This window comes from Geospiza fortis, unplaced genomic scaffold, assembly GCF_000277835.1.
Source record: "Geospiza fortis unplaced genomic scaffold, GeoFor_1.0 scaffold112, whole genome shotgun sequence".
Classification (NCBI taxonomy): domain Eukaryota; kingdom Metazoa; phylum Chordata; class Aves; order Passeriformes; family Thraupidae; genus Geospiza; species Geospiza fortis.
In genome coordinates this window covers 3,984,959-3,998,277 of record NW_005054298.1, presented here as the reverse complement: position 1 = coordinate 3,998,277, position 13,319 = coordinate 3,984,959, and the positions used below count along the sequence as shown (strand labels likewise).

The 13,319-nt window shown below is 43.7% G+C and overlaps 1 protein-coding gene across 1 annotated transcript in view; it reads right to left on the bottom strand.

Moving 5' to 3' along the window:
* Positions 1-9,419: 9,419 nt before the first annotated feature.
* NXPH2 (neurexophilin 2) overlaps positions 9,420-13,319 on the bottom strand; it is a gene marked incomplete at its 5' end in the record, with an annotated part of 34,202 nt that continues 30,302 nt past the window's right edge. The window contains one exon of the mRNA XM_031057266.1: positions 9,420-12,242. Within this exon, the coding sequence (XP_030913126.1) occupies positions 11,499-12,242 (744 nt within the window). The remainder of the gene's footprint in view (positions 12,243-13,319) is intronic.

The following is a 13,319-nucleotide window of genomic DNA, read 5'->3' as shown; positions in this document are numbered from 1 at the left end:
GCTGACAGACCAGAGAATTGAAACTTAATGAATCTTAATGCTTTCTGTCATGTACTTCAATTTTCTCAAATTATTTCTCCAATTAGTTCTAGTCTTTGTGAAGGAATGATTAATGATAATTAATACATTCTTATAATTTGCATACTCAATCTCCAGTGTTTCTAAAAAAAATGCATATTTTTGTATGTGAGCAAGGCTGGTTTGTCTGTTATTTCTTTGGGGTGCTGTGGTTTTTCAGATTTTCAGCTTTGTATTTCCAGTTGAACAGGGAGAATAAGATGGATGCATTAGGGAGTTTAATATGGTCTCTCCAAATGAATAATTTGGACATAACCCAAGGCTTCAATCTTTCCTGTAAAGATGTTTTCTCTTCAGTGGATAGGTGGGGAATGTAGGGGTACAAAGTTATTGTCAGGAGCTCAGCTCATCCTGCATCGGATTTGGGAAATACTTACAGCTGCAATTTGGCAAAACTGGGTAAATCCTGGAGGGCCTTTGCTCTTCAGAGGTTGGTTTTGGTTTGTTTATTTTATTTTTAGAGTCTCTATATGCCTCCTTTATGTTGTCATTAATTTTGTTTTACCCTGGACATGCACATAAGGAGGGATTTACCCAAATAAATAATCATAGGAATTTTGTGTTTAAAATCAGTACCATGAGATTTTGAAAGTCACTGGTTTTTTTTGTCTGCACAGGAGCTCTGATTTTCCATGCTGCTCTGCAGGTATCCAACATTTGAGTCATGAAAACAAACCCAAAACCTGCCCCAGCTCTGGGAGCCTGCAAGGGTGCCAGGGTCTGGATGTCTGAAATCAGCACCTCTTTGGGTAGCTCCAGGAATCCTTTTTCTTTAGATATACTTCATCAAAGAAATGGAGTGTTGGCAGTTTCAGCTACTTTTAAAATCAATAAATACTTCATTCTAGTTGTTCTGCCACCCAGTTAAATATGTAGTGTTTACTGGGGCAGTGTGTCCCAGTTAGATTCACCTCTGAATATTCTGTACAAATCATTATTGAAGTGTTTAAGCAGAGTATAAAACCTGTTTTTATGGAAGAATTATCCTGAAAAAAATAGTGTGGGTGTTCCCAATGTGTTGATTTGGTAACCAAGGTACACCCTCAGCAGGAGGCTGCAGTTTTCCAATAAGGTATTGGAATATTCTGGGCAGTTAGAAAAAGAAGTAGAGGTAAAAAGTGCAGGTATTTTATCACTTTAAAGGAGAAAGTTTTAAAGGACCAGATTTGGGGGTTTTTAAAAATAATCAGCTGTTGAGGGTGCTCCATGTGGTATAAAACTAAGCATTTTGAAGTTGGGCCAATTTTGTGTAATAAATACTCAAAGTTACACTATGAAGAGTTGTTGTATTTACTTTGTCAGTGCTGTCAAAAGAATCCATAATCTTGTTGCTTGTTTGCAGAGAGCAAACTAAACATTTATTCCTGATTCCCCTGGATAAAAATATGTAGGGGAAGATGCTGTTGCACTGAGATTGTCTTTAGCAATAAACCTGGTTTGTGTTTTTGCATGAATGACAAAGATGGAAAGAAGTTTTTCCTGGTGTGAGTATTTTTCTTCATTCTTTAGAAGCAAGAATGAAACCTAGGGCTGGTTTAGCAATGTTCAGTGCCACTGGGACAGCATCAGGAATAAAAATAAGCTTTATTTACCTGTATGTAGAGATTCTCACCACAGAACCATCAGTAGTGCTGTCATAGTTCTGCAATCTTTACTTGCTTCTTGTAGGGCTAAACTTGGTGAGAATTGGCTTCTATTCCTGCAGCTACCTGGGGGTTCAACAGCTGGGAGGGAAATGCTGCCCTGGAGGGAGGCAAAGGGAGGTTGGCCACTGTGTGGGGTTGTGTCATAAGCTCTTAATTCAGCAAGTTTGGCTTAGAGAGTGAAGCTGGGGAAGTGAAGTGAGGGAGGGCACTTCAGTGGGAGCAGCTGAGCAGCCAGAGGAACCACGGGGCACTTGCAGTTTGCTTGTGTTGTGATTGTTTTATTTTACATCATCAACAGAAGATTCACCAAATAATGAATAAGCAGAGGGTGATGAGTGGTTTTATTGGGCTGGATGAACTTGGTGTCCCTTTCACATGGTAGGCCAAGTATTCTTTGCCATTTGCGCCTTGCAGAATTAATTTTGTGTCCCTCTCCTGGGGGTCAGCTGCTGGGAGCGGGTGAAGGGCAGTGACAGGGAGAGATTCTGGCTGTGCTGGGAGTGCTGGGCTCACTAACCTGTTCCTGAGTGAGAGTAGCAGGGTTACTCTCACTGCTCTTGGGAAGAACTGCAGAAATCATTTGGAAGGGAAGACAATCTTTCTTTGGTCCCCAGAGCTGTGTGCTGACATCATGTGTGTCCTTCTGCAGCCTGGAAAAGGGATTTGAACAAAGACACATGCAAGAGCCTGGTGTGATGATGGTACAGTTTGTTTTCTGCAAATGTTGGTTTAGCAGAACCTTGCCCTTACTGCAGAAATGCCTGAACCAAATGCACAATATACATTGTGATATTTAATGTGCTTTTGTATCCTGCAGCAGATTAAAATGTCAGGTGTATTCTCCTTATTTCACAGCCCCCTTGGATCCCTGGGGAAGGTGCACGTGTCTTATGTTACTTGTGTCCCCCCAATAAAACAACCCTCCAGGAGGAAATCTGTGCAGGCCATACAGCAAGATGTCAAATTAATTGCACCGAAATAATGAGTTAGCACCAAATGCTAATTAAATATTGATGGAAGTCATACTTTCAATTATCTTCATCATGGCACAATGTTTTATGTAGACACGAAGTGCTGGGAATGTGGGCATATATTGTCATTAATCTTGTCATACAAAAATATTAGTAATTCCTCAAAAATCCACTGTAAATGTGCTGGAGGTCCATGTTTAGTATCTTTTTGACAGAGTAAAGTTTTTTGTGGTTTTTTTTTTCCTTTTTCTTTTGAAGGAGCAGGGCTGGAAGGGCCAGGAGATGGGGCTGAGGCAGAGGGGGCTGGTGAGTGAGATGTGACCCAGGGTGTTCTGCTCTGGGACAATGGGATGGGCAAGAGCCTCTCCCCTCCCTGTGTGCATTAGAAAAAAACCTTTAATCCTAAGAAATTAGAGGATTTCTTAAAGAGAACTACTTTGAAAAACAAAAGTCCAGGGCTATCTAGACTAGAGGCTAATTAAATGGTGAGTCCCAGGAAGAATCCTATCCAAAACCAGTTTTATATGCAATTGCCTTTGTGGAGGATGGACAGAATTTACCATGTAATTCACAGATGAAACAGGTACTGTAGTGTGCAGTCTTGTTGCTCTCAAGTCCCTTTGAGCTCCTCTAGAAAAAGAAAAAAAAAATTAATTCCAAGACTTCCAAAGTCTTTCTGGAAAATGCTGTCATAGGAATTATTTTTATTTTAAATGGAATTTCTTTTACATCAATCAATAGAAGGCATAAACTGAGGTGAAAATTAATCCTTCCTGCAGCCTTTGAGGCAGGGAAAAGCTTGTACAGACTGCCTTGGTGGGCCTTCTTTTCCAAGCTGGACTGGAAAAGAGGTCCTCCTGCCATCTCTGCATGAAGAAATGGTAAATTTGTCCTAGTTTGCAGGAAAAAAAAATTTAAAATGCTGCTTTTGTGCCTCTTGGCCATAATTGGTAACTCCTGCAGCAGGTGAGTGTGAAGGATGCTCACAGCAGTGGCTGCATGATGTGCCAGTGTGTCTGTGTATCCATGGGCAAAGAAATTCCTGTCCCAGGAGTGAGAACGTTCTTTGTCACTTCTGAGAGCACTGAAAGGTTGAGAGTGAAGACAGGTGGGTGACCATAATTAGGGAGGAGGATGTGAAGCTTTTTATTGCGCTGGGTGCAGCCTTAGTGCCATTGTCTAAGTGTAAATTGTTCCTAAAAGATGACTCTGAGATTATTCACCCCAGAATCTCCCCGAGTCCAGGGAGAGGCATTTTCAAATTACCAGTGGTGAAGTGTGGCAGAGCAAGAGGAGCTCTTGAGCTGAAGAACAGCTAATGCCCAGCAGAGCAGAACTGCAGCAGCAGCTGCTCAGGAGGTAATTCTGTGCTCATAATGATTCCAGCTCCTCTCAAAAACTATCACTTTGCAAGTATCCCTCATCTGAAGCACAGAGCTTCCCCAGACCATCAGAACAGAATCTCTCCACATCCTGAGCATGTGAAATTAATGACTGAATATTATGCTGAGAGCCATTTAATTAAAAACACTTTCATTAATAATGCAGTTGGAGAGTGTATGTGTGTTATGTAATTAAAGATAGTACATCAGTAAATGATACTATGCAAAACCAATTCAAAAAATTCAAATGAGTTGGTGTAGCATAAGGAACTTAATTCAAGTGGGAATAAAGTCAGTGTGAAATAAGCTGAGTTTTTTTTTTCCTGGAAGCTGCAATTAATCTGCTTCTGGCAACACAATTCAATACTCATATTTTAAATAAGGGGCTGTGCTTGTTTTAAAGATAACTGGGGTGGTGAATCAAAATAGATTTCTCTCTCCCCTCTTTTTGCCAGATAGAAGGATCTCTTAGTGTCTGGACACTGCTGACTGAGCCTGGCTGACCTGGAGGATGTGGGCAGCCTTGCACACCATTCCTCTGTGCTGCTGTTTCTGCTTGGAGCACTCAGGTTGTGCCTGGCTGTGACAAAGGACTGCAGGCCTGGTATTTGTAGTATTTTCACTTTAAAACCCAGTGCTGGAAGTGGAAGAGAGGGGTTATTCCCTCGGGGCAGATCAATCTCCCTGTGTGGCATTGCCTTCAAGCAGCTGGGTGCTTTGGCTTGTGTTGTTTTCCCCCCGGTGCTTTGGCTAATCCAAATCTTCCCCGACTGAAGTCAGAAACGCCTCAGTTAAATATATCTGACATGAGAAGTGGATTGGAATTAAGTAGCTCTAAGTACTATTTAATAAATAGGCTTGCTTATCATCTTCAATATGGCAACTTGAAATGGTTTTTAATCCTTTAGTTTACCTGCTCAGAAATCTGTGTTAAATATTCTGTGCTCCCAGGTTGGCAGTGCTCAGCATCACCTGCTTCAGACACACTCTGCCACCACTTCTTCTTGTAAGGAGCACTGTTGGCTTAGAAGGGACTGACAGCTCCTCTCAGAGCACTTCTGCTAAGCCAGAACGTGTTCTCCTGTCCAAGTTAAATGAACTTGATGTGTTTTGAAAACCTGGACTGATTTTTTTTTTTTGTCATTCTCTAGAACAGCTCAGTGTGAGTTGCATTTCATCGGGGGCTTTTGAGATGTGGGCAGGAGTGTAAGTGCTCTCCACCCATCTGAAACCTCACAATTGGGATGTTTCTCTGGTGGCTGTTCAGGTGTTTATCAGTTCAATCATGGAATCATTTGATTTGGAAGGAACCTTCCAGACCCTCTTGTTCTACCCCTGCCATGGGCAGGGACACCTTCCCTAGACCCAGGTTGCTCCAGGCAGGATCTCCAGCACAAAAGTCTTATTTTCTGGGAAGCAACAGTGACTAGAAGTTCAAAGCAAACACCTTGATAGCTTTAAGTGGGGGGTGAGTTTTTGGTCATTTTAAACTTTAGGGCTAATTCAAATAACCTCCAAGTTGCATGTTTCACTATTCTCCTTCCTGCCAATTTGGAACCAATTATAATGTATCACCTTTCAGGAAGATCACCAGCTTATTTGGAGCTGTTAAGATAAGGTAGCCGAGGTTTAATTGGCTTGTAATGATGAAAGAGCCACGAACTGTCTGGGAATGAGGAAGAGAACAAGGAAATGGGATTTGCATCCAAGGGGGCTGAAATGTAGGATTGCCAAGGGCAAGTGGGCAGGGTGAGGACTGAATGCTGGTCTGGGACCAGGCTGCCAAAAAAGCTGCTTTGTTTTCCAAGGATGGTTTGCATGAGAGGCAAGGGGAGCCCTGGGGTGCCTGGAAGGTGTTCCAGGGGCAGCTCTTGCTCAGGGGCTCCTCTGTCATGGCTGTGCTCAGCTCCTGCTGATGCCTTGTGCAGGCTGAGCTAGAACAGAGGCTAGGCAGAGCTAAAGAATAAAGTAGGGATTTATTAAAAGGCCTCAATGGATCCACCTCGGGCAGCACAAGAGCCCAGCCAGGGCTGCACCCAAGATGAACCAAAATGGTCACAAAATGCACAACCAGTCACAGAGTCTCTCACTTTGATCAGTTTGGCTCCATTTGCATATTGGAGTTACTTGTTCAGTTACAGTTTTAGCTTATGAAGTCCCATCCTTCTTGTTTTTCTCCCTTCAGTCCATATTGTTTGTGCTCTTGGGGCTGAGATTTGGATCATTTGTCCTTGGTCCCCAGCTAGAGCAGGAATTGTTTTGTCTCCCTACTCTGTGCAGAGAGCTCACCATCCCCTAATATGAAGCTCAGAACTGCACACTAAAGCAGCACAGAATCTGAAAAATATAAAAGCTAAAACCTGAGGCATCACTGCCACCAGGCCACATCCTGTGGTGCTCCCGCCCTGCTCCCATGGCCCAACTCAGTGGGAGCTCCAAGTCTGGCCTCCTGACAAGCCAGCAGACACCATGGTGTCCCCATCACTCCTTTGCTGGTAGCTGGGAAAGGTGTTTGAGCTTTTGACTCGGTCAGGGGGATGCTCATCACCCCTGAGCCCTCAGTGCAGCTCAGCTCCTCGTGTCTGGGTGAGGAGTCCCTGTGCATTCCGAGTGGGAAGTGAGCCAGGAGGATCTCTGGGTCCAGCTTTAAGTGTCCCATGTGGGCTCCAACCCATGCCCTTGGTGTGACCAGCACCTGCTCTGGCCAGTTGAGCTCATCTCAGTGCATTTGCCAAAATGAAGAAAATGTATTTAAAAGTCCTGCATTTGTCATAAAATGAAGAAAATGCATTTATTCCCTGAAGCAGTGGAGTTTTTTCCCTTTGTTCTGGCTTGAGGACAAAAGCAGAGAGCAGTGCAAGGGACTGACCTGGTTGCTGTTCCATTCCTGTTGAATAGGAAGGTGCTGATATTTCTTTTGGAGTCTATTTTAGAGTCTCACCACTGTTTATGCAGGTAGGATTTTTTCTTCTCCAGCTAAACTGTTTTCCCATGACTGTGATTGCTTTTTAATTGGGCTGCAGCTGGTGCTGGATTTGTGCTGAGTTGGAGACTGAATTACATCTTTGGAAAAAGCATTTTTTTGTGTGATTTTTTTTCTTTTTTCCTTTCAAAATTCAGTCAGGATGGCTGGGCTTCTTGCTTGAGGGTACCAAGAGCTCTGCCCTTGCTTCTGGCTGACCATCCCCCAATATCTGGGGCTGCAGAGCTGTGCCATGGAGGCAGCAGCCTTGGCCATGTCCTGTGGACTCTGTTCAGTTCCCATCGCTCCTGGCTGCAGATCTGAGCAGGTTTTGCAGCCCCAAGCTCAACAACCCCCGAGGGAGGCATGGTTTGACACCAAGTAGGATATTTCATGATAATTCAGCTCCTCTTCTGTAAACCCACTTGATTTGCTAGCTCCAAAACAAAGGATGCTGCTCCTGATGGACACGTGCAGGAGGTGCTCACGAGAGGGAGAGGTGGGAATGGCAAAGTCTGGTTTTTCAAACTAGACACCCTCCAGCTAAAAATCTACTTGATTGATGTGTGTTTCATTGAGCTACTTAGTGTAGAGCAGCTTGTTATTGTCTTTTCAACTGTGCAAATTTGAATAGAGACGGTGCTAATGACGAATCATTATTATACTATAAATAAAACATTATCCAGATTATGCTGGTCAACAGAGCATAAAACAAATAGCAAATTCTAATGTCCTTGAATTACAATTTAAAAAGAAAAGCAGCACAGGATGCTGATCTGCACGGAGTCGCTTGGTTGCTGTGAGAGTTTTTCCAGTTGCATCAGGATCATCCAGGGGTTTGCTCATTTGCAGATTCACCCTAAAAAGCAAATGTGTAACCCCAGAAATCTGAAGGTCCACAGGACACAATTCTTCAGGGGAAAAGAGAAAAAAACCCCGAAGTTGTTACTTCCTTCTTTTAAGTTGGAATGATTAAAAAACCATGGATGTGCATGGTTCCTGCAGCTCTGCACAGAGTGCTGGCTAAAGAAAAGAGCTGAGGCTTTATATGTTTGTCATGAATGAGTTTTATTGGAAATTTTTAATGTTCTCCCCATTGGGTGGGGAGAACAATAAGAAATGTATTTAGCAAGAAGTTTATATATTTAATATGAACTCCCCAGGAAAGTGGTCACAGCCCCAAACCTGCCAGAGTTCAGGAAGTGCTTCAAGCACAAGGGGGGATTTTTGGGGTGTCCTGTGCAGGGCCAGGAGCTGGACTCAATGATCCCTGTGGGACCCTTCCACCTCAGGATATTCCATGATTCTGTGATATTTTCACTGATATAAATGTGTGCAAAACTGTCATGTGGAGACTGGGATTAAATAAAGGCTGTATATTAAAAACTTCTAGATTAAGTTGCTGCAAACATAAATTGTCATTGCCCACTCAAGACACTTGTTAAATATGGTATTTAATCATTCAAGTTTCAAAATCCTTTGAATAAGATCCATAATAGCAACATTTTGAAACTTGTCTGAAACAGTCACCTGCTACCCAGGAAAATGTTTTTAAAAACACAGCCTGTTCTGTGTGAAATGAAATCACATTTATTTTTGTTTACATGGGCAGCATGACATCTGACCTAATCAAGCCTGTCATCACTGCATTGTATTTTGCTTACCCTGCTGGGTGTAAATAATTTCTTCTTAAGCAGATTTTGACTGCAGTAAGAATGTAACTGCTTTTTTTTCTTTTGCTGTGACGTTTTCAAAATTGATCTGAAAGAAAAACCAACCATCTGCTTTTAAGCTGATTCATAAAGTATTGTGGTTGGAAGAAGAGTGGTGGGGACTTGTTGGGTGAGATGGGGTTTGGTACCACAGCTCCCTCCCTCTGCCCCAGCTGCCAGGCTGCTTCCCTGTGCCAGGGCTGCATGGCAGGAGACTGGGGTAAGGTTTTCTCCCATGGTTTGTCTTCCTGAGCCTGGAAACCTCAGCCTGGGAAGTGCCACAGCAGGGAGGAGGAGAATCCAGCTGCCCTTTTGATGAGGAACTGAGCAAGGGCTGAATCAGCAGCGAGCTGCCTTCTCTCCCAGCACGGTCCTGCTTGGGAATGTTGTCCAATTTAAACTTTCCCCTTCACTTTTAATGTACCTGGTGCAATTATTGAACAGTTTAGGATTGTCTTTGTCAAAACATGTGCTTCATTTCTCAAACCTCATGGAATGCCGCTGAACCTACTCTGCCTGGGCTTGTGCACAGTTCACTATAGCACACATTTAAATATCTCCTAGAAAAATTCCAACTCGGCAAAAATTGTTGCTGTGCCTTAGTTTTACTTTGTCTCTTCACACATGCAACATTTAAAACCAAACATCAAACGGGCCACAGGCAAGTGCCAGATTTAATAAACTCTCTTTATTTACATACAAATACATGTACACATGTGTTCTGTATATGTACACATATTTAAGTGTATATACATACATGGTTTCCACATACTCTACAATAAATAGCATGTAGGGTTTTCTTTTAATTGCCTACAGTGCTGAGTAAAAATACATGGCAATAAAATCATGGCTTACAGCTAAGTTACAAAAGCACCAACCACTGAACTCGTAGCAATAAATCCAAGCTCATGTACAGCTGGGGCGAGGACACGCTATACAGAATACAAAGAGACCAACTCGTAGGAATTGACAGGAATAGGCAAACTAAAAAAACATCATTATAGACCAGGAGAGACTCTGTATGAAATAAGATGAAGGAAAACATTTAGATTATTGATCAAACTAAACCACACGTTTAAATTTGTCACCTAAAGAGAAAAACAAATCACCCAGTTACTCGCATATTTTTAACAGAGTAATTTTTTTGTGTGAGTCTTTACCAAGGAAATCAGAATTAATCTCATGAGTGAGTCCTTCCGAGCTGCCACAGTCACTTGTCTGTGTGCACATCACCAAACAGTATTTCAATAGTGCTTTATTTAAGCTGTGTGTAACTCCTTGAACCCTGTGTGCAAGTCTGACTGGAGGCAATCAGCACTTCCTCAGCCAGCTCCTTCCACAGGACCTGTGACATCGAGCTGTCACCAAGGAGCAGGAGAGCAAACTGGCAGCAGCAGCAGCAGCAGATCAATACCCAGAGCAAGCACAGGGGTGATGCTGGAACTGCATGGGCAGAGCCAACCACTGCTGACTGCAGTGGGACCACAGCTGGTGGAGCACAGCCACAGCTGGACCCTCCCTTGCTGCAACTGCACTGCAGGGAGCTGGTGCTGCACTAGGGGAAAGCCTGGCTGAGTATTTATATTAAAAGTTTCAAACCTGCTTCATGAGGTGAAGGTGCATAGATTTTTGTTCTCTCTCTTTGTCATGGCTGATACTTTGACTTAAGATGTGCAGTGCAGTGCTAAGGGAACAACTGGTGCCAAGAAGGAGAAAGCTACTTGTTCAGGTATCATCCTTGTGCTGTGATGTGTTTTCCTTGCTGCACTTTAATGCTCAGGGACTGGATAGCAAAATAATTGTTTCTTTTTCCTGGAAGTCAGCCCCTGCTACAGTTCAGAGAATCACAGAATGGTTTGGGTTGGAACAAATCTTAAAGATCATCCAGTTCCAACCCCCCTGCCACGGGCAGGGGCACCTTCCACTAGACCAGGTTGACTTAAACAGAAATTATCTTTTCCTCAGGTATTTATAGACCCTTTGTTGCTGCAAAATTAATACTGGGGTGTGTGTGCTTGTGTGAACATGTGAGCGGAATCAAACCCAGCGGTGGGCACGGGAGGAAGGGATGTATACCACATGTGCACACCTGTGGGGTCTAATAAACTGAAGCTCACAGAGGTCTAATTACATCATTGCATATCCATGGGTAGGAAGTCTGAAGGAAGAACTACTCACTCTTCAATGAACACCTACAGCTACTACAACTCATAAAAATGCAGATTTCTCTCCTTTTTTATCAAAGAATTAGCACTTCCTCTTAGTATTTGGGCTTGACTGCTTGAGCCCTCTGTGTAACATTCTTTATGAAATCAGTGGGAGAGCTGTTTATTTGAAGTTTGGGTATGAGCAGCTTTGAGGCTGCTCCATCACTTGTTAATTCTGTTGTCACCTAAAGTTCCCAATGAGAAACAGGACCTGCTAAGTGCTGTCCAATTCAAGTAAAAGATAACCTCTCTGCCGTGGAGTTGTTCAAAAGAGTGATTTTTAAGATCAATGTTCATTCCAGACATAATTTAGTTTGATTCTCGTCACGTGCCTGCCTGGCAGTTCCCTTACGAATGATGAGAGAGCTGAAACGCAACGGCCTCAAAGGAAAACGATTGTTACATAAACAGCTGGATTAGTTACGATACAGCACGAACACAGCTACGGTTTTTAGAGACTTTTTAACCTGATAGGAAACCACATTCCTCTCCAGAAGGTTGATGGGAATGCTCGTTTCTGTGAGGGATCCCCGGGCCGGCTCAGCCGGAGGACAGGTAGGGCGTCTCGCTGTGGTAGTTGTAGTCGGGACAGACCTTCTGCACCAGTTTGTAATCTACGCTGTAGAAAGCGATGTAAATGCAGATGACTTTGAAGGGTTTGGAACACAACCAGGAGACATGGCTTTGGGTCTGCTCTTGGTAGCAGATCTTGGAAGGGTCAAAGTTGCACAAGGCAGTTTTTTTAGCGCGGTCTGTTTTCTCGTACTCGATGCGGCAGTTGAAGGACTTGGACTCCTTGGTCTCCAGCGTGGACTGTGGAGATGGCTCAAACTCTACCACTTTGGAGGGCGGCACCAGGCTGACAGAAACATTCCCCAGGCCCGTGGAGTTGTGTCGGAAATAAACGCTGAAGGTTCCGTTGCCGTGATCAACGATTTTCCCCGTGATCAGGAGGTTCAGCTTTACAGTTTTGATGTTGGAGTGGAAGTCACCCCACCCAAACATTTTCTTGAATTTCCCAGTTTTCACTATAGGTCTGCGTTTAGTTCGTGCCAGAGATTCCTGAACCTCCGTGATGTTGGACAACCAATCCCAAAAGTTTTCTATGCTGTCCGAGTAGGACACCTGGCCGTGTTTCAGCACTGGGGATGGTTTAACAAAGAGGCGTAGGGGGTTGATGATCCTGGAGTGGACCACGTTGTCAACCAGTGTCTCTGCAGCATCCTTGTCCTCCCAGTCCAGCACCTCCGCGGCTTGCACCACCCGGCTGGTGTCACAGAACACCTGCTCCAAACAGAAACAGAGAGCAGGGTCAAGGTGGGGAATGAAACAGCCAAGACACAGAAGGAGCCATTGATATTTAGTTTTATACCCATAGGGTCTGAATCGGTCACCTGGACCACTGCAATGAGTAATTTCTACTGCTCTATGAGAGTTCAAGGATTTAACTTAGAATAGCTTATGGAAGATGCAAAAATCTCAATAGGAGCCATCCATGGGGACTCCATGGGGACTCCTGTCCAACCTCTGGACAGGCTGATGGCTGTGATGTGCAAGAGCAGGTGCCCCATGCTCACAGATTTGTAAGATGAATACCTGACTGGGGAAAGTGGAAACCCTGAAGATCAAAGTGGCCCCTCTGCTAAAAGATGGAGTGAAATAGAACAGCATGAATTTCCAGTCCCTTCCTTTTTCTCCCCACAACCTTCCAGCAGGTTTAGGCTTAAAATCCTGTTCTGTTGGTGTAAATTGTCTCCTAAAGCATTTATTGTACGTTTGTCTTTTCTGGTGTTGCTTTTTCCATTTGATCCAAACCTAGTTTGCATGTTTGTGCCCTTAGTTTGACACAGTGACCATGGCCCTGTTTTGGTGTGCTGGTTTCAGCTGCACAGCTGCCTGTGCTTAGCAAGGCCCAGCCTTCCAGAAGTGCTGAGCACTCCCAGCCACACAGCACAGCTCAGTTCCATGACAAGGCCAAGCTGAGTTTGCAATCAGAAAGCAAAACCTCCTTCTGGTAGTGACAGAATGGCCTTAAGCTTTCAGAGTCAAACACACAGGTCTCAGTAAAATTTCCAACTCAGTGCAGACACACATTTCCCAGGTGTTTTTCTGCTCTCTCTGGCAAAGAAGTCCTGTTGGAAATGCAGAACTCTAGTGTATGATCCAGAGGAAGAAAGATCTGTGTTTCAACGGGATAGAAATGATCATCTGACTTTTTTTAGGTCCTTTAAATCTTGAGTATATCTTTGGAGAAGCTTTTTGTAGAATGCCTTTGGAGAAGGCATTTTTAGGCTCTGTTCTGTTTAGAACTGCCTTACACAGTCATCCTAATGTACAAAAGAAAAACTTTTTCAGCTGCAT